At 48.4% G+C, this 23,681-nt stretch overlaps 1 protein-coding gene across 1 annotated transcript in view; it reads left to right on the forward strand.

Annotated features, from left to right (window-relative positions):
- The window catches only part of Glb1 (galactosidase beta 1), a 71,856-nt gene that overhangs the window by 35,697 nt on the left and 12,478 nt on the right, over positions 1–23,681 (forward strand). The window contains exons 10-14 of the mRNA XM_032910991.1: positions 3,741–3,853; positions 11,868–11,942; positions 15,210–15,299; positions 17,469–17,585; positions 20,572–20,703. Of these exons, the coding sequence (XP_032766882.1) occupies positions 3,741–3,853; positions 11,868–11,942; positions 15,210–15,299; positions 17,469–17,585; positions 20,572–20,703 (527 nt within the window). The remainder of the gene's footprint in view (positions 1–3,740; positions 3,854–11,867; positions 11,943–15,209; positions 15,300–17,468; positions 17,586–20,571; positions 20,704–23,681) is intronic.

Genomic DNA, 23,681 nt, shown 5'->3' on the forward strand with positions numbered 1-23,681 from the left:
TACCACAAGTTCCAGTCTAGCCTGATCTACATAGTGAGCCCTAGGCCAGCCAGGGTTACAAAGTAACTCTGTCTCAACAATCAGTAAACAGACAAATGTTTGTTTGTTTGTAGAGTTTTTTTAAAAAAATGATGAAAGCTGTTCTTAGCCTTCAGGCCCTGGCCCTGCTGTGTCGGTGGGGATCCGTCTCCTGCTTGTCTTTGAGTTCTCTTACCAGGCTTTTTCAGACTAGTGATTATTGACATCAGTTTACAGATAAGAATATATGGATACCCCAAATCACTCCCCCTACTGCCCCCCATTTTCCGTTCTGTTGGAAAAGGGCGGAGTCTGGATTAGAGCCCAGGTTTCAGCCCCAGGTTACTGCCCTTCTGATGACCCCCTGTTGCCCTCAGGCCCGGAGTGAACCCCAAATCAGCCAGGTCTTGTTCTCCAGGCCTCTCTGACGCTGCTTTTGCATAGCTCTTATCCCCAACTCGGCTGTCCCACACTCCCTCTGTGCGTGTGCGTGCGTCTGCGTACATTGAGGGACACTCATGCCCAGTCTCTGTCACCATCTTTTTATTCATTCGTTTATTTGTTTATTTCATGTGTGAGTACACTGTAGCTGTCTTCAGACACACCAGAAGAGGGCATCAGATCTCATTACAGATGGTTGTGAGCCACCATGTGGTTGCTGGGAACTGAACTCAGGACCTCCGGAAGAGCAGTCGGTGCTCTTAACCACTGAGCCATCTCTCCAGCCTTCTATCACCATCTTGCCACAAATTCCCCCACATGCCTTAAGCGCAAACTCTCCCCTATGGCGTTGATAACTTGCAGTGCAAACACAGGGACCTGAGTCTGAGACCTGGTGGCACAATTTAATCCGGGCACTCAGGAGGCAGAGCGCTTTGAGACCAGCCTGCTCTATAGAGCAAGCCTCAGGGCAGCTAGGGCTCCAGAGAGAAACCCATTTTCAAAACAAAGGAAGGGAGGAAGGAAAGAAAAGCCAAACCAGGCAGGCGTGATGAGGTGAACTTCTGTAATCTTCGTGCTAGAAAGGGGAGACAGGCAGATTTCTGGGACTTACTAGTCACTTGGTGTAGTTGTGGCTGAGTTAGAAGCTCCAGGCTGGTGAGATACCCTGTCTCCCTAACCAGATTGAGGGCCAATGAGATGAGATGATGGTCCAGTGGCTGAAGGTCCGGTGCCCAGGCTGAAGACCTGAGTTTGCTCCTTGGGACCTTTATGGTGGAAGGAAAGGAAATGACTCCTGAAACTGACCTCCCCATGAGTACCATGACACACATGCAAACAAAGTCATTAACTCAGTTTTTCATCCATTCAAAACAAGATGGCAGCCAGCCCCTGGCTTTTATATGTATATGCACTGTACATACATGTGCCCCTGTGTGCATGTGTACTCACGTGTGCATGCATGTACTCACACACACATAAAGAACTAGGAAAGTTACACCTGTTCTACCTGCACACCATACACCCCCAAACCCTTGCCAGGCTCAGGCTGAGGACTTGGGGTCGGTCAGCACAGGCTGCTCTGTCTGTAAGGTGTGTGAAGCTTAGTATGTATGAGTCAAATGAGAAATCCACTCTGGAGAGGGGCCACACAGAAGGTGAACGCCTTAGGTGAGGATGTGGTTTCTAATCTCTCTGTGTCTCATGGGAAGGAATGTATTTGAACCTGTACTTCCCCTGGGGCAGGCAGACCTGGCAAAGAGCTGCCTCTGAGGATGGGGAGTAGAGGAGATGAATACACCAGTCTCTTGGCTGAAAGTCTAGGGCTGCTTAGATTCTGTGCGGAGCACTGATGAGAAAGTTCGCGCGGACCTGATCCCTGCTCACTGATGTCAGCCCTCTGACAGCTGGTCCTCAGCCCATCACTTGTGAACTTATAACCAAGCGTTGGCGAACCCGCATGTTTTGTGTCTCATTTACTTATAAATTAGAGCCGTTGTAGAACAGCTTCATTCATTCTCCCGTGTGCACGGCAGAGTGCTGCCAACCTAGAAGAGGAGGTGAAAACCTTAGCTGCAACAGTGTTGCTATCTCAAGAGCTGCAGGTGGCACCCTCTTGGCCCAGTGCCAGCTTAGCCTGCGCTAGCCCCTGAATTCCACCCCAGCACTGCATAAACTAGGTTTAGTGATACATGCCTGTGACCCCGATACACACCTGTGATCCCAGATATACACCTGTGACCCCAGATACACACCTGTGATCCCAGATATACACCTGTGGCCCTAGATACACATCCATGATCCCAGATACACACCTGTGATCCTAGCACCTGAGAGGTAAAAAGCAGATCAGAATTTCTCTATCGCACTTGGCTACATAGCTTATGTAAAGCTAATCTAAACTTTATCTAAAAGAAAGAGCAGAGAAGGAAAGAGAGACCACCCCTGCCCCCACACCCAACCACACATCCTCCTCCCCATCCCCTCCCGCAATCCCTCACAGGAACCAGACTCGAGGGCAGGGCTCAAATCTTTCTGCAGACTCATATGTCTCTCATTCTCATTCGTGGGTAAATTTTCACTTTTTTCAGTCTTTTTTTTTTTTTTAAGATTTGTTTATTTTATGAGTACACTGTAGCTGTCTTCAGACACGCCAGAAGGGGGCATCAGTTCCCATTACAGATGGTTGTGAGCCACCATGTGGTTGCTGGGAATTGAACTCAGGACCTCAGGAAGAGCAGCCAGTGTTCTTAACCACTGAGCTCTCGTGGGTAAACTTCCAAAGGACTGGGCAATAGTACAGGGATCCTAAACCTGTGAGCATCCTCTTTGACAAGCTTGGAAGTTTCTGGTCTAGACTCTGAGCCTTGAACAATAATTGGAAGGGAATTATTCTTCTGGTGCTTTTGTGTACCCAGCTCTGACTCTGCTCATGGGTCTTGTCACAGGTCAAGTTCTGGGAACTTGTATTGATGATGCTTCCCATCGTTGTGACAGAAACCTAACAAAACCAAACATAAGGAAGTGTTCAGGAACTGACAGTCGTTAGCCATGTCATATCTGCAGTCAGGAAAGGTCCAGAGATGAATGCTGGTATTCAGCTAGCTTAGTCTTCACTGTGGGGTGGTAGCTTCTTCCCCAGAGTCCCTCCTAGGTGCTTCTAAGTCCTGTCGAGTTAATGTCAACTGTCCCAGAAGATGCTCCTTGGTGTGTTCTCAGGGGCAGCGTCTGTCACACAGATGTAGAAGACAAGGTGACGTAACTTCGTGGGCAGCTTCAGCCTGTCCTAAGGAAATCTGAGGCAGGGGAGGCAGGGAAAGGTGGTTTTATGTTCCCAGACTGATTGGCTGTTAGATAAAGGCTTTCCCTGGAAGGATGTAAACTGGAAAAGCAGATCAGAGCACTGGCTGCCCTTCCGGAGGTCCCAGGTTCGATTCCCAGCACCCACATCTGCAGCTCCAGTCCGAGGAGATCTGACACACTCTTCCAGCCTCTGTGGATTGCAAATGGTGCACAGACGGATCTGCTGGCAAAGCACGTACACACGTGCAAAAGGAGAATGGCCTTGAACTTCTGATCTTCCCGCCCCACCTCCCAAGTGCTCAGTGACAAGCATCCAGTGTCCGCGCTGCTGCAGAAGCACTTGACGAGCTGTGGAGACTCTGTCCTACCTCTGACGGTTTGGGGCTTTAATGCATCTTCCGTCTCTCCTCGCCCTAACGTGAGCCCCTTCGCAGTGACCTCGAGTGACCAGTGCCATGTTTTTTTTTTCTGTCTTCCAGGTGCCAACATGCCCTATGCCCCACAGCCGACCAGCTATGACTATGATGCCCCACTGAGCGAGGCAGGAGACCTCACTGAGAAGTACTTCGCTGTACGAGATGTCATTCGGAAGGTGGGTCCTCTGATTCAGACTCTCAGTGAGCTGGACATCTGGGGAGCCTGCCGTAAACTCCTCATGGCTCTGAATGGCTCCCTCACTAACAGAGGAGAAGGAAGGAGACCCAGGTTTGCCATCAGCAAGGCTCTGCACCCCTCATCTGTGAGGCTGGGGTTAGGGTTCCTAATCAATGCTACAGGGAGAGCAAAGGACTGCAGGCCACCCAGCCTGGTCTCTGACTGCAGCGAGGAGAAGCCAGAAAATGCGTCCTCGTGGGGGTGGCTCAAGCAAGGGAGGAAACCGATAGTCACCAGTGTGCAGAGCAGCTATGACCGGTGCAGAGAGGTGCTGTGGTCCATCTGGGGCAAGCACTGCTGTTTCCTCTAGTTGGCTCCGGAACATCGTGTCTGTTCTACTGGCAGCCAAGCCTTTGAAGCGCCTAAAGCTCTCAGGTGGGGTTTCCTGTCTCTGAGGTGAATTAAAAAAAAAAAAAAAAGCACAAAAAAAAAAAAAAAGAGCAAACCCAAAATTTTTTTGCTCAGTCACCTAAGTTTTGAACTTAAAAAAAAAAACAAAAAACAGATTTTCTGCCTATAAGTGGTAAAAATTATGTGTCATGCAATGATAATTTAAGCATGTGTTAAGGTTTGTGTTCAGAAATATTTTGGGTTTTTTGGGGGGGTGGGAGGGTGGTTTATGTTTTGAGACACGGTCTCTCTCTGTAGGTGAGGTTTGTACTTTGAACTCGCAGAGGTCTCCCTGCCTCTGCCTCCCGAGAGCTGTGCACCACCACACCTGGCATGTTATGGGGAAAAACGGTATGAACCTGGGGTGATGCATGCCTGCACTGCGGACTCAGAGCGAGAGGATCAGGAGTTAGGTTCTCAGTGCCATGGTTCAAGGCCTTGGCCACACAGACCATATCTCCAAAAAACGAGAGAGGGGGGTGGGTATATTCTCATTTAAGGTGTAGGTGTGTGTGTATGTGTGCGTGTGCATGTGTGTGTGTGTGTGTGTGTGTGTGTGTGTGTGTGTGTGTGTGTGTGTGTGTGTGTGTGTGTGTGAGCACGTGTGTGCATGTGTGTTGGGTACTTGAGGATGCCAAAAAGGTCATTGAGTCCCCTGGAGCTGGAGTCAGCAGGCGGTTGGGAGCTATCCAATGTGGTTGACACTGTGAATTGAAGTGGAGTTTTCTAAGCACCCTTAACCACCCCACCTGGTCTCCAGCCGGAGACATTGTAACTCTCTGATGTATGTTCGTGCTTGTAAGTGTAACTCTTGATACACAGAGACTGGTTTGTGTTTTGCACCTGTGTATGCATGTGCTTCTAAGTGCCTATCTTCCTCAAACTCTCCCCGCCTTATTTTTGAAGCAGAATCTCTCACTGCCCCTGGAGTTCGCTGGCCAACAGGCCCCCTAGACTCTCCCATCTCTAGGATCACAGTCCGTGCCACCCTGCCTAGCTCTTTGTGGGGCTGGGGATAGAACTGGGCTCCTTCGCTGGAGTGCCTGGCTCTTCAGCACCTGTGCCCATGCAGGGATTAATTTCAGCTTTTTCTTTTTAAGTTTCTTCGTGTTCCCCCTTTGCATTGTTTTTCTTCCCTGTATTACTTTCTCTTCACCTTATTCGAGGATGTTTTTGTTTTCTATGCCTCCCCCTTCTTCTGGGTAGGAAGTTTGTCTTTCTCTGTGTTTGTTTTCTTGCCTATTCAAGTGTGTTATCTGTGCCCTTAGAAGAACAAACAGGGCTCCCTAGGCTACTGTGTATGGGAAGTGAGCAGAGCACAGCAGCCGACGCCCAGCAGGAGCCTCCCTGGTACCCCTCCATCTTCCTCTACACCCACCCCCGTGCCTGGAGCGAACCGCTGCCCCAACTCCTGTTACCACGTAGTCATGGAATTGTTTTAAACTGGATATAAATGAATTCATATAATAGAAAATAGATTCATCCAATTCACACCTTGGTGTCTGGCCCTCGGGAAGCTCCTGCCCTCAGTTGTAGTTTATAGCACTGTAGAACCCGGTTGATAGAGTGCTTGCCCGGCACGGACAGAGGCCTGCGTTTTATCCCCAGCAGTGTGAACTGTGTGGTGATGCACATCCGCCATCCTAACATTGGGGGTGGGGGGGACAAGAGATTCAGAGTCGTCCTTGGCTACATAGTATATTTGAGGCCACCCTGAACTACATGAAACCGTACCTGAAAAAAATTACTAAGGGGCTGGTGAGATGACTCAGCAGGCCAAGGCGCCTCCTTGACTTCAGTCACGGTACCCAGGAAACCTAAGCTGGGCATAATAGCAAACACAAGTAATCCCGCTTGGGAGGTGGAGGCAAGAGGGTTGGGAGTTCAAGGTTATCCTCAGCAACCTTGAGAATTTGCTACTTGGAGTCCTGTTTTAATTAATACTTAATTAGTACCATAATAGCTTCAGATTTTTTAAAATTTATATATATATATATTCACACACACGTGTGTGTTTGTGTGTGTGTGTGTGTGTGTGTGTGTGTATAAACACTGTAGCTGTCTTCAGACACATCAGAAGAGGGCATCAGATCTCATTACAGATGGTTGTGAGCCACCATGTGGTTGCTGGGATTTGAACTCAGGACCTCTGGAAGAACAGTCAGTGCTCTTAACCGCTGAGCCATCTCCCCATCCCATGGCTTCAGATGTTTTGAACCTATAAATCTCATTCCTTCACAGATGACTAAACAGGTATGTGTCATGTACTGCTTTGCGCTAGCTGGTTTTAGCTGCTTGGTACATACAGGCCTCCTGCTCAAGGTGAAACCTGTACAAAGTCTTCAGGCAGAGCCAAGAGAGTCGAGCATCGTGTTGACAGCCAGGGCTGGAACATTGTCAGGACTCAGCCAGGGAGAGGAAGGCGCCTTGCTTTTAGAATGTAATGGACGGAGCCCAACCAGTGAAGTCTGAGATGGACGAAGCCAGGTTAAGTCCGTCTCCTGGCCAGACCGAGACTCGCTTAGGTGAGGACGCATGGGCGGGTTGGGTAGAAGAACTGGAGGGTTATGCAGGCTGTGACATGAACTGACCAGGGAGAGAAGCCCAGTGGAGCAGGAAGACCGGGCGCGCACTGGTGGTAACTGTGGTGTGTGTACACTCAGACCACGATATGAAAGTGGAAAGCCGCACGCGCTGGCTCACACCCATAATCTCGGCACTTGCAGAGCTGAGGTAGGATGGCGCCCATGCGTCTGAGATCAATCTGGGCTACGTAGTGAGTTCAGGGCCAACCAGAGCTGGCTACAGGGTGAAAGTCCTGTCTCGGGGATGGAGGGAAGGGAGAATGCAGATACTTGTGACTTTCTGGGGTAAGTGTGAGGGGAAAGGGCAAGAATTAGTCGCCTCAGCCCGAGGGAGGCTCAGCGAGTCAAACGTTTGTCACCCAGGCTGAGGATCTGAGTTCAGGCCCCAGGATCCACGTGGTACAGAGAGAAAAGTGACTCCTGAAAGTTGTTCTCTGACCTCCATATGCAAGCGGTGGCAGTCTGTGTGTGCATACAATAATAATAATAATAATAACAATAATAATAATAATAATATCAACAACATAAAGCCCATAATAACTAGAATCAATGTCTCTCACTGTTTGGCCTGACAGACTCCAAGGCTAGTGTTGTCACCCCTGCGGTACAAATCACATGTATGTGGGGCGTGTAGGTGGGTCGCACATGTGTGTGCTTGCTGTGATGCTCATGTGAAGGTCAGAGACAGTTCCATGACTGTCATCAGCAGAGGGTGTCCACAGGTCACACTGTGGCTAACATTGCCTGTGGAACATGAGGGAGAGAGAGGGCAGAGAGCCATGCAAAAGACCAACCCAGGAGATCCCGTGTATCTACCCAGCAGGCCAAGTAAGGGGACCTGCAAGGGGAGCCATCGTCGCAGTGAATACAAAAAGCTGGCCAGGTAGATCAGCAGGTGAAGGCATTCGCTGACAGGCCTGACAACCCGAGCTCAGTCTCCTGTCCTCGAATGGTACGAGAGAAAACTGACTCTCAGAGTTGTCCTCTGATCTTCACATATGCACACTTACCTTGTGACATGAGAGAGAGAGAGAGAGAGAGAGAGAGAGAGAGAGAGAGAGAGAGAGATTGATTGATTTCGTTTTTCAAGCCAGGGTTCCTCTGTGTAACCCTGGCTGCTCTGTAGACCATACTGGCCTCGAACTCAGAGATCCACGTGCTTCCTCCTCCTCCTGCATGCTGAGATTAAAGGTAAGCACCACCCCTTGGCTTGGGAATGGCTTCTTTTAAAAGACTCAGTGGAATGCTGTTTCGCCCAGTGCTAGGGATCACTCCCAGGCTTGGCTTGCACATGCTCAGCAAGCACTCTGCACTGAGGACTGCCTCTGGCTCTTAGAGGAATTTCTCCCGGAACTCGTAGATGCATGGGTAACTGATTTGTTAAAGTATCTGGATATTTGCTTGCCATGGAGAGACATAACAAAGGACAAGGGGCCTGTACAGACTCAACCGACTTAGGGACTTAGGGAGTGGGAAGTTTCTCCCAGTGAGACAGTGTCAGGGTACCCCCGTGGAGATGGGCAGTGTCTCCCCCTGCCTTGGAGTATGGAGGGAATGGCTTCCCAGCCGACTGCATAAGCCTAAACTCGCTGGTAAAGGTCACGTGGGAGTCTTCAAGGCTTGACAAAACTTGACATTTGCATTTCTGTAAGACACTGTCTTTGGTGTGGGTAAAACTAAAGTAGACAGGGTTAACACCTTGACCATAAAACTCTGGGGCAGAGTGTTGTATACACACATACACACATACACACACATACACCCTCCCATCCTCATGAGACAGTCATGTCTCTATGAGCTCTTAATTAAATTGGTGATCTATTTTAACAGTTCTATCTTAACCTCCACCATGTGTGTGGGTGTGTGAGAGAACAAGTGTGTGTGTGTGTGTGTGTGTGTGTGTGTGTGTGTGTGTGGTGTGTGTGTGTGTGGGTGTGAACAAGTGTGTGGGTGTGAGAGAGAGAGAGAGAAAATGTGTGTGTCTTAGTTAGGGTTTTACTGCTGTGAACTGACATTGTGGCCAAGGCAAGTCTTATAAGGATAACATTTCACTGGAGCTGGCTTACAGGTTCAGAGGTTCAGTCCATTATCATCAAGGTGGGAGCATGGCAGTGTCCAGGCAGACAGGATACAGGCAGAGCTGAGAGTTGTATATTTTTTTATTTTTTTTAATATTTTATTTATTTATTGTATATGAGTACACTGCAGTTGTCTTCAGATACACCAGAATCCAATACAGATGGTTGTGAGCCACCATGTGGTTGCTGGGAATTGAACTCAGGACCTCTGGAAGAGCAGTCAGTGCTCTTAACCACTAAGCCATCTCTCCAGCCCCTATATTTTTTTTAACTTTTATTTTATGTTTGAGAATATTGTAGCTGTTTTCAGACAAACCAGAAGAGGGCATCAGATCTCATTACAGATGGTTGTGAGCCACCATGTGGTTGCTGGGATTTGAACTCAGGACCTCTGGAAGAGCAGTCAGTGCTCCTAACCACTGAGCCATCTCTCCAGCCCGAGAGTTCTTTATCTTCATCTGAAGGCTGCTAGTGGAAGATTCACTTCCAGGCAGCTAGGGCGAGGGTCTTAAAGCCCACTCCCACAGTGACACACCCACTCCAACAAGGCCACACCCATTAATAGTGCCACTCCTGGGACTGAGCATATACAAGCCATCACAGTGTGTGTGTGTGTGTGTGTGTGTGTGTGTGTGTACACTTCCACGCTTGTGAGAGAGTGTGGCAGTCAGAGGATGAGCTTGAGGACTGGTTCTGCCTTGTTTGTGGTGGACCTTGTGTTGTTTGCACCTGTGTCACCAGGCCAGCTGTTCCCTGAGCTTCCAGGAGCCCTGTCTTCTCCCACCTCACTGTAGGAATGGATGCTGGTGTTTCCACTTACTAGATGCATGCCCCTGTTTCCGCCTTCATGAGGCTTCCTAGGCTGCAAGGGCTTTACCCCATGAGCCATCTCCCAGCTCTGGGAGAGTCCAGCGGGGTTTTTAGATGGCTAACATAATTACACCTAAGTAGGTGTGGTTGAGGACCCCAATAGCTATAGGACACTGGAGACTCCAAAAGGTGGCTGTTGGGACTGGCCGGGCTTGTGGGTCCCAGTGTTTCCAAAGCGGGAGACACAGCTCTGTTGGTCCAGTTCCCAGCTAGTCATTAACTGAGGATGGTGGTGCACCGCTGTAATCTTAGCACTTTGTGGGCGAGGCAGGACTGTGAGAAGAGCCCTTCAACCTCATCTCTTGGTAATCCCCCCTTTATGTTTAATGCTGGCTCTAGAATGGACCAGACCACCCAGAGAACTATGCTGAATGGAGCACAGCTCCTTGTACCCCTGAGCATGCTCACCACTCCGTCCTCCACACCGGAAATGAATGTACACCTCAGGTGGCTGACCGACTCTGGGAACTTACTGCCTTTTTTTTTTTTTTTTTTAACTTCCTTTTTTTTTGCCTTTTTTTTTTTGCTTTTTTGAGGGTTGGACTTGAGTTTCTTTGTTGGTTTCTAGTCATGGGCTCTTTTAAATTTTCTTTTTTTTTTTTAATGTTTTTTTTTTTTTTTTTTTTTTTTTTTAAGATTTATTTTATTTATATGAGTACACTGTAGCTGTCTTCAGACACACCAGAAGAGGGCATCCGATCCCATTACAGATGGTTGTGAGCCACCATGTGGTTGCTGGGAATTGAACTCAGGACCTCTGGAAGAGCAGTCTCTTAACCACTGAGCCATCTCTCCAGCCCACTTATTGCCTTTTTTAAATTTTGCTTTTTTTTGTTGTTGGTACTACGAGTTTGTTTAATACAGTCTCGCTGTGTAGCCCTGGCTGACCTAGAACCCACTAACCAGGCTAGCTTCAAACGCGCACATATGCCTGTGTGTGTGTGTGTGTGTGTGTGTGTGTGTGTGTGTGTGTGTGTGTGTGTGTGTGCCTTGGCCTTGCCAACCTGCGTGTATGTGTGTGTACCCGTAGGAGCTCACGTGCACTTGTACGAGTGTGCTTGTGTAAAGGATAGAGAACAACTTCTGGCATCTTCCCCTATCTCTGTAGGGTTTATTTTTGAGATAGGGTCCCTCATTGAACTCTGAGCTTGCTGGATCAGCTGTGCTGGCTGCTGCAAGCCCTGGGATCCCCCATTTCTGTATCCCCCATCCCAACCCCCATGCACTGCCACACCTGGCTTTCATGCGAGTCCTGAGGATCTGAAATCAGGTCGTCATGCCTCCGAGGTGGGCACGCTACCCACTCAGCCGTCTCCCCAGCCTTTGACTCATCTCTGGGCAAAGTCACCCATGCTGTCTCCTGGCTGTGTGGTGATGTGGGAATCTTTACTACGTGACTTACTGCGAGGTTTAATGCAGCCGGCTGTGGTCTTTCTCACTCTTTGAGCAAGGACTGTTTCTAGCCCCCCGCTATTGAGCATCTCTACACAAAGTGCTTTCTAAGCAGACTCTTTAGATGGAGGGACAGAAACCTGTGACTGCTGGAAAGGCCGGTTTCCATGGAATCTGCTGGACTCCATGAGGGGAAAGAGCAGCAGTCCGCTGGGTATGCGTCTTTGAATGCGGTGATTTTGATGGTCAGTCCGGATGCCGTGTCTCAGGCATAGATTATGCTGGAGAATGGAGAAATGAAGGGTAGGAGGTATTTGTACATATTTGCTTATTTTCTGAAACATTCACTACCAGGATAGGATGTTATGATTTTGCTGAGCCGTAAACTGGTACCAATAAAAAGCTATTAAGCAGAATCAGGCGTGGTGGTGCACAATTTTAATCTCAGACCTTGAGAGGGAGAAGCAGGCGGATCTCTGAGTTCGAGGCCAGCCTGGTCTACAGAGTAAATTCCAGGTAAGCTACGACTACACAAAGAAACTCTGTCTTGAAAAAAAGGAAAAAAGAAGAATTTTACAGATGAACGTATAAAGGGTTAACTTTTTTTTCCTCTCCTCTTCCCTACTGTGTTTTATAGTTTAAAGAAGTCCCAGAAGGCCCAATCCCTCCATCTACACCCAAGTTCGCATATGGAAAAGTTGCTCTGAGAAAGGTAAGACAGTATACAGGGTTGGTAGTGTAGCTCAGTGGGTAGAGTGTTTGCCTGGCATAAGTGGATCCCTGGGGTCTCTCCTTGGCACCATATAAACCAGGCATGCTGACACACACCTGTAACCCGGGCAGTCGGGATGAAGAGGTCAGGGTCATCCTCAGCTACATAGTGAGTTAGAAGCTAGCCTGGGCTACATAAAACCCTGCTTCGAAAAGAAAAAACAAAGTCAGATCCTCACTGAGCGTCTGATGGGGAGACAGAGACTGGTGTGTCATCAGCCGGCCAGGGGGTTGCTCTGTTCCCTGCATTTGTTTTCTGAGAGCTGGGTGGGAGAGTTGGCATTTCCAGGGGAGGAGAGAGATGGAAGAGAGGATGCTTGTGCAAGCTGACAGGATGCAGGGCGCGGCACAGAAGAGTAAGAGGTGCTCGTGGGCCACTCCGTCCATTTTGGTTCGGTGCTTGGCTTTGAAAGGCAGTGCTTCCGGTGGCCGCGGAAGTGACGTCATACCTCACAGTTCTGTCCGGTGAGGCCTACTCCCATCGTTTCCTTCTTAATTATTTCTTAATTTATTTCTTCGGTTGGGAGACATGCACCCGTGGCACCCAGGTGGAGGCCAGTCGGGCAGGTCATCAGACACGGTGACAAGCTCCCTTATCCGCTGAACCCTCTTGAGAGTCCCATCCACCCCTTATTCAATGAGCCCCTCAAAGCCACTGGAATTTGGATATCTCTGTTCTTAAATTAGATCCAAAAATCATACCATAGTGACTTTTTGAATACCGGAACATCGGAGGAAATAGAAATTAATCATTACTAAGAGTTCAGGTAATTTTATTCTGGGGAGGAGAGAGTTACTGAATAGTTTACAAAACTGGTTTGTTTTGACCCTTTGGGTCTCCGGTTTTCCCCTAGCCCCATGTTTTACTCCCACGTGCATTCGTTCACCAGAAAAAAAAGAAGAAAACGTGAATAGTCACTTACTTCTTAAGAACCTTGAAATTCTAAAATAACAACCCAAGCTTTTATCTTTAAGGCAAACACCAAACCCCACAGCATAGTTTTTCCATCCATAGCCTTGAGCTTCTGGTTGGCTGGTCGGGCTGCCGTAATAGTTTCCGTGTAGTGTCAGATCCTGTGCCACATTCTACAAAGAACGTGGTCTCTGATAGGAATCTCTACTCGGGGTAATCGCACTTGAATCACACTTGGAAAGGGGCACATGTTCATCTCCGTAGCTGCTTACGACAAAGGGTGGCTTGGTTTTAAAACAGTCGGGAGTTCTTTCACGTGATATAAATAGCTACAAATAATTAAAACAACAACGATACCAAAATTGGAAAACCATGGAGAAATGTAGCCTAGTGCTATGAAGGAAACCAGCAAATTGTCTTGGTGGCTCATGCCTACATTCCCAACTGTGGATTGCTGTCAAGTTCAAGGCCAGCCTTTGCTACGTAGTGAGTTTGAGGTTAGCCTGGGCTAGCAAGAGTCTATCTCCAAAAGAAAGGTGTAGGGGGAAGCAGATGTGGAGGTAATCCCAGCACTTGGAAATGGAGGCATAAGGATGAGGTATTCAGGGTCAGCTTGGCTACATAGAGGGTTCTAGCCTGGGCTGCAGGAAACACACTATCTAATAAACTCAACACAAAACACAGAAGGCTGGGAGGGAGGGAATCTGCACACAGCTTTTTTCAACTTATGTAAGATACAGTGTATAATAAAGCTTTATTTAAAATTAGATGTGTTTGTGTGTGCACTTGCACACACTTGTGGAGTTCAGAGGGCAACTTTCCGGAGCCGTGACACAGGCTCAGAACACAGAAGCCTGGAAGACAGTGGGGCGACCGTGGCACACGATCTAATCTTAGAGTGATTTGCCTCTGCCTACTATCTTTGCTTCAGAACTCTTCCTCACTTGAAAACATGTTGTGATGTTTCGCAGAGGCAGCTGGCCTCCTGCCTCGGGTGCCGTTCGTCTTGAGGCCTTTCTTAGAGAGCTCTGAGCTTTATTTCTGAATGGGCGCTCTTGAAACTGCTTGAGACAGAGTTTCTGGGCATCCTGGATCTGATAGGTAGACCAGGCTGGCCTCAAAGTCACAAACGTTTGCCTGCCTTCTAAGTGCTGAGATTCAAGTTGTGGGCCACCGTGCCTGGCTTTGACTTCTTCCGAGGATCCAGGTTTGATTCCTAGCAGTCACACAACTGCTCACGACCCTCAGTGACTCCAGGTTTTGACCCCCTCTTCTACCCTCCTCAGGCACAGCACACACAGTGCACAGATGTACGTGCAGGCCAAACACTCAAACACATAAAATAAAAAAGAAAAGAACAGGTTTAGGATATGGTTGGGCATGGCTTTAATCCCAGCCTTTGGCAGACAAGGCAGGCTGTGAGTTCAAGGCCAGCTTGGCCTACATGGCAAGACACTGTCTCCAAATAAAATAAAATAAAACAAAATAAAAGGTTACGAGCAGGGTTGGGGATTTAGCTCAGTGGTAGAGCGCTTGCCTAGCAAGCACAAGGCTCTGGGTTCGGTCCTCAGCTCCGAAAAAAAGATAAAAAAAAAAAAAAAAAAAAAAAGAGGTTACGAGCAAGGCCCGGGGCTTGCCGCTCAGTGGTAGAGAACTTATCTAGTCTGTGTGGAACCCTGGGCTCACAGCCCGATGTGATGGCACATGCCTTCAGTCTCAACACCTAGAAGGCAGAAGCAAGCAGATCTTTGTGAATTCAAAACTGGTGGATCTATAGAGTAAGTTCCAGGATGGCTAGGGCTGTCACATCGAGAAGCCCCGTCTTTAAAAGCCAAAGAAAGAAACCAACCAACCAACCCTGGGTTCAATCCTCAGCACTGCAGAAAACAGGAGGAAATAAAAGTGAGTGGGTACTAGGTTTTAACTGAGTCAGCGGACGGCCTGCCTGGCGTGCCGAAAGCCCCTGGTTTGAACCCCAACAATACATAGGGTGGGAGTGGTTGAACACTCAAGTAGCACTCCTTGGAGGATCAAAAGAGTAAGGCCGTCCTTGGCCACAGAGCAAGCTTGGGGCCTGCCTGGGACAGGTGAGGCCCTGTCTCGGAGAGAAAGGGAGGGTGGAGGGAGAGAGAGAAGAAAACAGGGAGTGGGTAGGACCAAAGGGGATTGGGAAACAAATAGAACTTGGCCAGTTGAGGCTTATCTCGATGTCTCTGTTAAGTCAGACTAATGTAACCACCCCTCCCACCCACCCACTGGTGGCAGGACACTGAGTCTGGTTTTGCTTCTTTTCAGTTCAAGACGGTGACAGAAGCTCTGGGTATACTGTGTCCCAACGGGCCGGTGAAAAGCCTCTACCCCTTGACGTTCACTCAGGTAAAACAGGTAGGTCTCCACAGGAAATGCTTGTCTTTCTGTTTCTGGCAACACAGGTGTATCCTTCCTTATTGCTTCCTGGGTGTCGTTATTTTAATGGTGACTCGGGTTAGGGCTACGGTGGTAAGGTGCTTGCCTGGGGTGTGAGCAGAGCCCTGGATTCAATCCTCAGCACCTCAGAAACCAGGCATGGTGGCAAGCCTGTAATTCCGGCGTGTGGGAGGTGGAGGTAGGAGGCTCAAAAAAAAAAAAAAAAAAGAAAAGAAAAAAAAAGAAAAACTCAAGGTCATTCTCAGATACATGGTATTGGGGGCCAACCTGGGCTACATGAGATCCTGTCTCAAAAAAAAAAAAAAATGTTGGTTTCAATTTTCATTCTTAGAGGCTCTGTTTCCTGCTTTGGGAAGGACTTTGGTGTGCTCCTCTTGCGTGTGCTTCATTTCCTGGCACTTCACTTCCTTGTCTCGCTAGAAGTTTCTCGAAGCTTTTTATTTCACAGGATTTTACCCTGTACACGTTTCATCCGGTTCATTGGCTAGCAGTCGCTTTTCCTGCTTCGGGCGTGTATGTTGTGGACTGCTTCTCCCCAGAAAACAGGGCTGAGATCCCAACTAGATGATCCAGTGTGACATAGGAACCAACTGACCCGTGATGTCCCAGCGACACCGTCCCATGCCACACAGGGACAGGAGGACCCGTCTCCGCTGTTGTGTCCACATAAAAGGCATTTTGCTGACTCCAGGGAGGGAGGGAGGAATGGTCTAGGAACAATCTGAACTCTTCAAAACCTATTGCTGTCAGTCCGGCTGTGGAGGCCACAAGTATAACTCTGGCGCATGGGAGGCCAAGGCAAGAAGCTGGAGAGCTAGAGGCCAGCCTGGGCTACATAGTAAGCTCCAGGCTAGCCTGTGAAACAGTGCGACCTTATCTCAGAAAAACATGAGAAAATCTGACACCCAAACTCCAGTGAGATCATGAACCGGAGACAAGATTGGAAAAGAATTTAAGTGGCCGGAGAGATGCTTCAACAGTTAAGAGCCCTGGCTGCTTTTCTAGAGAACCTGGTTTCAGTTCCCTGCACCCGAATGGTAGCTCATGATTGCCTATAACGCTAGTACCAGGCAGTCCAAAGCCTCTGACCTCTGCGGGCACCTGCATTCACGTGCACACACGCTAACACGTGCGAACATAAACCTGCTACCCACACACATGCCTAGCATGGCCCGAAGCCCTGCACTTGATCCCCAAAATTACACACAACCAGGCGTGGTTACATGAAGCCCCGGCACTTGAGGGGTGGAGGCAGGAGAGTAAGAAATTCAAGATTATCCCTAGTGATGTGGTAGAGTTGAGGTCAGCCTTGGCTACCTGAGTCCTTGTCTTAAAAAAAAAAAATAAATAAATCAATAAATGTTACTCCTGATTTGGTAGGGGAACCCACCCCCCGACTCTCTCTTTCCCTCTTTGCTTTAAAGAGTTTCAGGTTGAGTCTTGTTTTGTGCTTAGAGCAGATTCAGCCCATGAACCTGGAGAATGTTTTACTGAGCAGGACTCGGTGCTTGTCTTGTGTTTGGGGCTTTTCCTGGCTTAATTTCTTTTATGTGCATGAGTGCTTCGCCTGCTCGTCTGTAGATCCACTGCCTGTCTGCGTTCTGCCTGCAAGCCTGGTTTAACTTTATTTATTTATTTATTCATTCATTCATTCATGTTGATGTGTACATGGCTGTGACCCACAGCGCACATACGAAGGTTAGAGGACAACCTGTGGGAGTGGGCTCTCTCCTTCCATCCCGTTGGCCCTGGGGATTGAACTCAGGTCATCAGGATTTGTGGCAAGCACCTTTACCCACCGAGCCATCTCACCAGCTCTTGATTTTGTTTTTGTTTTGTTCGGTTGAATGCCAGTGACCTCTGACCTGTAGGTATGATTTCCCTGGGTCACTCTGGGCAGTAACTTAACTCTCGTTCTCCTGGTGTGACAGAGAAGCCCCTTTGTGTTTGAATAGAGAAGCTCCAAGACGGACGGAGTCAGCTTGAGTTTGGCTGTGGGTGGAGGAAGCTTTTCATTCCTTACGGCTTTCAGAACGTTGCTTTCATCCAGATCCAGGGCAGCCAAGCTCTCTCTCAGCACCTGAACGTTCAGAGTGACACGCTTTTCTCATATTCCTTTCTCACCAGTATTTTGGGTATGTGCTATACCGAACGACACTTCCTCAAGATTGCAGTAACCCGAAACCCATTTTCTCTTCACCCATAAATGGTGTCCGTGATCGGGCCTACGTCTCTGTGGACGGGGTAAGCATTCTCTTTGAACTCCGCATCTAAGCCTTGACAGCAGGGTGGAGGGTCCTCAACACTTAATAACGTCACTTCTCCAGCCCGTGTCCCTGGGCAGTACGTGCCATGGCCCACACGCCGCAGATTCAGGGCTAGTCTCTGACAGGCGCACTCTAGAAAACCCTGGGTCTCCTGAGCCCAAGGCCAATGCTGCCCTGACTGAGCTCAGCATGACACCCAGGCCTTCTCTGCTCTTTAGGGACAACATGCACAACAGCTTGGGACCTGCCACTATACAAAATGTACTGAAGTTAGTGTCTTCCCCTCAATAAGACGTTAGACTCTAAAGGATTGCTCATGACAGTTGTACCCAAAGTATGCCAAGGGCTTCGTTTCGCAGTAAAATGCAGATATGTTTTTAAACACCCTTCCCAACATCCGGTGTGATGGCACACGCCTGCAATGCCAGCTGTCAGAAGATTGAGGCGGGACAATTGCGAGATTCAGACCAGCCTAACTGTGTGATGGAATCCAGGCTCTACAAAACAAAAGAGAAAGGTCAGGGAGCCAGGGGCCTCAGGATGGCTCAGCCGGTAAAGGCGCTTGCCGTGAACCTGAGGATGAGTTTGATCCGTGGGAGTGACGTGGTACAAAACAGAGCTGACTCCTGCAAGCCGACCTCTGATACCCACTCGTGTGCTTCAGTCCCTGGGTGCACACCCACAGCGAAAGAATAACTCAAAAGGTATCTGGCAGTTCGCTCCTCATTGGAACAGTTGTGGGAAAAGCTCTTGAGAACGTTTTCCTAAACAAGCCCTTTTTTTCCCCCCAGAAAAGATTTAGCCTTTGGGGGCTTTTTGGTTTCGGTTCTGTCTTTAGAAACAGGGTTTCATGCAGCCCAGGTTGGCCTCAGACGTGTCTGTTATCCAGTGCCAGCCTTGAACTCCCGGTCTTCTCGCCTCTGTCTCCCAAGTGCTGGGATTACAGTGCACACAGCCACACTCAGAGTAGTTTAAACCAGAAGGGTTTCATTCTAGGCTAGGAAGATAGCTTGCCTTGCAAGCATAAGGACCTGAGATCACATCACCAGCGCCCATGTAGAACAAACAAGGGGCTGGAGAGATGGCTCAGTGGTTAAGGGCAGTGACTGTTCTTCCAGAGGACCTGGGTTCAAATCCCAGCACCCATGTGGCAGCTGGCAACTGTCTGTAACTCTAGTCCTAGAAGACCCTGTACATCCTGGCCTCTGAGCACCAGGCCCAGACAGAGTACACAGTCATACATTGCAAGGGAAACACTCCTGTGCATAAGCTAAATAAAAGAATAAGAAGAAAAAGATCCACGTACGAAAGCGTGCACCTATAATCTCAGGGGAGAAAGGGACGAGAGGGTCCTCTGGGAGCCTGGCCAGCCAGCCTAGCCTCCTCAGAGTTCCGAGGGAGTCAGAGATCTTTTTTAAAAAAAAAAAAATTTATTTATTATACATAAGTACACTGTAGCTGTCTTCAGACACACCAGAAGAGGGCATCGGATCCCATTACAGATGGTTGTGAACCACAGTGTGGTTGCTGGGAATTGAACTCAGGACCTCTGGAAGAGCAGTCAGTGCTCTTAACTGCTGAGCCATTTCTCCAGCTTGGAGCCAGAGATCTTATCTCAGAAAGGAAGATGGACCATTTCTGAGGAATGACACCTAAAATTGTCCCAGTGGCCTCTACACACATACACATGTACTTTGACCTGAACACACACACACGTGCACACACACACACACAAAATAAGGGGGGGAGGGCTTTCTTTTACAGCCAACAGATTTAATTTCAGTGGGGACAAGGCCCTGTGAGGTGACACCGTGCTTACCATTTTCCAGCCTTCATTAGCTTGTGTCCTAGTGACTTATGGTCAGTGCAGCCAGTCTAAAAAAATAACCTTTTAAAAAGTTAGGGATGGGGATTGAGCGCCCTAACAGAGCCGTATGTTCTGGCCTCAGCTTGGGGTAAGTGTGGGACCGAGAATGAATGAACAAACGGACAGACAGACGGACGGGAAGACAGATGGATGGATGAGTGGTTAGGAATTGTCTTGTTGAGAAAATACCTGTTGTTTTCCCTTGTTCTGTTACATAATCTCTGTGGCTGATGTACCGTAGCAGTTGAGGTGAGCTCTCTCCACCTAACTCTGATTTTATCTGTTACCTGATTTTATCTGCTCTCTCCTCATGTTTTAAAGACTGTTTCTTTGCACCTAACTGTGCAAAGGTGAGGAGCTGTGAGGAGGTGTGGTAATCTTTCTTACAGGGACATTAGAGTATCTTATGTAACTCATTCCTTTAAAAATAGCAATGTAGGAGCTGGAGAGATGGCTCAGCAGTTTGGAGCACTGACTGCTCTTCCAGAGATCCTGAGTTCAAATCCCAGCAACCACATGGTGGCTCACAACCACCTGTAATGGGATCCAATGTCCCCTCTTCTGGTGTGTCTGAAGACAGCTACAGTGTATTCATATATATTAAATAAATAAAGTCTTTTTTTAAAAGATTTATTTATTTATTATATACAAGTACATGCACATACACACACACATATATATGTGTACACACACACACACACACACACACACACACACATACACACACACAGATATATCAAGGAGAAAAATGCCTGAACCAAGCATGTTGGTCCACACTTATAATCCCAGCATTTATGAGGTGGAGTCAGGGAGGTTTCAAGTTCAAGGCCATCCTGGACTGCATCCCAGGACTTTGTTCCACGTAGAACGGGGTCTCACTCGCTCTAGCACGTTCCCAGAAGAGGAGCGGACCCTGAGTTGCGTACAGCCATCCTCCTCATTTGGAAAGACAGCGATTGTGGGAACTTGGCCTGAGCACATCCAGACTATCCTGTAGCCTGATGACACTTCAGGACAGGAAAAGGGACAGATGAGCTGTGCACACTGCTCTTCTCTGATCTGATCCCCCCCATTCAGCCTTGGCCTTAACTCACAGGTCCCCCAAGGAATCCTTGATCGAAACCGTATGAACGTTCTGAACATTCGGGGGAAGGCCGGAGCCACGCTAGACATTCTGGTGGAGAACATGGGGCGTGTGAACTATGGCAAGTCCATCAAAGACTTTAAGGTAGGACACTTGTACAAGGGATGATCTGTGCCTGAGTGGTTGGAAGGAGTTCTGTTCTGCATGCAACCCACTCGCACATTCGTCTTGTTTCCTGCTTCCATTCATTTATACACAAAGAAATCTAAGAGAGTTTTTCTATTTCTACTAAGGAATATAGTGTATATATATATACAGATATATATATATATCTTCTACTCTCCTTCCTCCTCCTCTTTATCCTCCTTCCTCTTCATCGTCTTCTCTTCCTTTCTTCTTCTCTTCGTCTTCTCCTCCTCCTCCTCTTCTCTTTCAACAAAAGGTCTCCCTGTGTAGTCCTAGCTGTCCTAGAACTCCCTATATAGACCAGGCTGGCTTCAAACTCAGAGCTCTACCTGCCTGTGTCTCCCAGATGCTGGGATTAAAGGTTTGCATCACCACATACTATGTCTATAACTTACCTTTTTAATTTTGTTTGTTCTCTTTTTTGTTGTTGTTTAAGGCAAAGTCTCAAGTGAGTTCTTGAACTCACCATGACTTTGAATTTTCAATCCCTCTGCCTCTACCACCCAGGTGTTGGGATCCCAACTCTGCTACCAGCCTGTTTATTCGATGCTGGAGATTGAATTCAGGGCCCCTTGCACACTGGGCAAGCACCCTGCCAGCCGAGCCCACATTCCTCAGCCCTTAAGAATTGATAAATACTTATATATGCTATATGTATATATAGCACATATATGATTATATATAATATCAATATATACACAATAGTTAAGAGCTGGGGAAAATACACACATACACACACATATATAATTTTTTTTTCATTCTAACCAGTCACCACAGACCAGCTGTCACACATCACAGCAGTTCCCTTTCGAGGCCCGCACACTTTGCTGAGCCTAAGGAGTGAAGCCCCCTGATGTTTTGCAGCCTAGATGATGAATTCCTTTAAGAGGCTCTTTTCCTCCACAGCCCAAGAGAACCTTGAGCTCTGCAAACAGAACACTTCCTTGTGCTTGGGTGCAGTCATCCTGTGGGGAGAAACGGAAGCCACTCCACCATGCCCTTCCTCTGCTTTGAAAACCCACCCAGCTCACCAGGAGCTCTCCCTCTCAGGACCTGAGGTGGCCTGCAACCAAGCTGTGTTAGGGAAAGCCTCTTGGGTGCCATTCAGCCACCAGCCGGTTACTTATTCTCTGTCCAGTCCCAGTGTGCTGTTCTGATCAACATTTCTAGATCATTAAGAAGCTTTACATTTTTTAAAAAAGATTTATTTATTTATTATACATAAGTACACTGTAGCTGTCTTCAGACACTCCGGAAGAGGGAATCAGATCCCATTCCAGATGGTTGTGAGCCACCATGTGGGTGCTGGGATTTGAACTCAGGACCTCTGGAAGAGCAGTCAGTGCTCTTAACCACTGAGCCATCTCTCCAGTCCCAAAATTTTACATTTTTTTTTTTTTTTTTTGGAGCTGGGGACCGAACCCAGGGCCTTGCGCTTCCTAGGCAAGTGCTCTACCACTGAGCTAAATCCCCAACCCAAAACTTTACATTTTTAATCTGGGTTTTTGTTTTGTTTAACTTGTTTAAGGAAAAGAAAAATATCAGGGCTGGAGAGATGGCTCACGAGTGGGAAAGCTCCTCATGTAGAAAGTAGAGACTGGATGAGGTATGGGGACATACCCGTATGCACACGCGCGCACACACACACACACACACTCACACACACACACACTTACACTCACACATGCACACACATATATACTCGAGAGCATGTGAGCGTGCACATCTGTAATCCCAGCCCCTTGTGAGGTCTGGGCTACATAGCAAGATCCTGTCTCAATGAACAAATAAAAAAGCTATTGTGAGACGTTAGGGGAGTTCCCAGAGGCATAGACCTGCAGTCCAGTGCTTGGGAGGCCAAAGCAGGAAGGTTTAGGAGCGCTGGCTTCAGAGCACATGGGCCCTTGTCTCAATAACAACAAACAGAAGTTTGCTACATCGTGATCCTAAGTGTCCGTGTGATGGCTGTAGTCAGGCCTGCCTCAGCCCCTGGCCCCTGCAGGTCAAAGAGGAGAGCTTCTAAACCAATCTGGTGTCCACTGTGTCATCATTGCCCTTAGAGCCTTTATTCAACCCCACAGATGTCCACACACATGGTCCTCACAGCTGGCCAGATGCTTGGCCACTCTGGGTCAGAGCTTGCTCCTTGGTTGGTGTGAGGGGCAGAGCCACCCCTGCCTGAGCCCCCCCTTCCCGCCTGACCCCTCGCCATCTGCATCGGGATGATTATTCCTAGATTTCCCTACTAACTCATTCTCCCCTTCCTTGGCATTCTTTTTTTTTTTTTTTTTTTTTTTTTTTTTTTTCCATTCTAGCAAATTCTGAAGGCAGGGGGTTCAGGCTAGAGCGCTCTCTCTGAGGCACCCACTTCCTGTAGCCCAGACACTAGGGCGACTTTGGCGATTTGTGGTGAAGCTGGAGCATAGGGCCGTACCTCTTTCCAAATGTTGCTGCTGTTGCGGGAGCTGTTAGGGTCAGACAGATCCAGCTGCCTGCAGAGTAGAACCAGACACGGGACACTGAAAAGCAGATTTATCCACGTGGCCACTCTGGGAAGAGAAATAAGTAAGTCCTGTAACACCCCATCCTACTGCACCCCAGTCCATCCTCCGCATCCTAACATGGGGTTCAGGTTTAAATAGAACGCTGGAGGCGCTCTGGCGGTCTTGGTAAAGATGTGCCCCAGCTCCAGTCTCTGCAGCCGGTGTTCTGAGGTGTAGTCAGCACTCGGTGACACCTCTTCCTGGGAGACAGGTCCAGCTGGCTCTCGATGATACCAGGCTTTGTTTGGTCTTTCTTCTCCTAGCACGAGATTTCTAGGAAAATTCCAGTTCCTTGGGTTCCGTTGTCTCAATAGTCTGCCAGCCAGAGGGAGGCGTACGTGTCCCTTTAGAATGTCTTCATCCTGGGCTGGAGGCGTGGTTCAGGGGTGAGCG

This window comes from Rattus rattus, chromosome 8, assembly GCF_011064425.1.
Source record: "Rattus rattus isolate New Zealand chromosome 8, Rrattus_CSIRO_v1, whole genome shotgun sequence".
Taxonomy (NCBI): domain Eukaryota; kingdom Metazoa; phylum Chordata; class Mammalia; order Rodentia; family Muridae; genus Rattus; species Rattus rattus.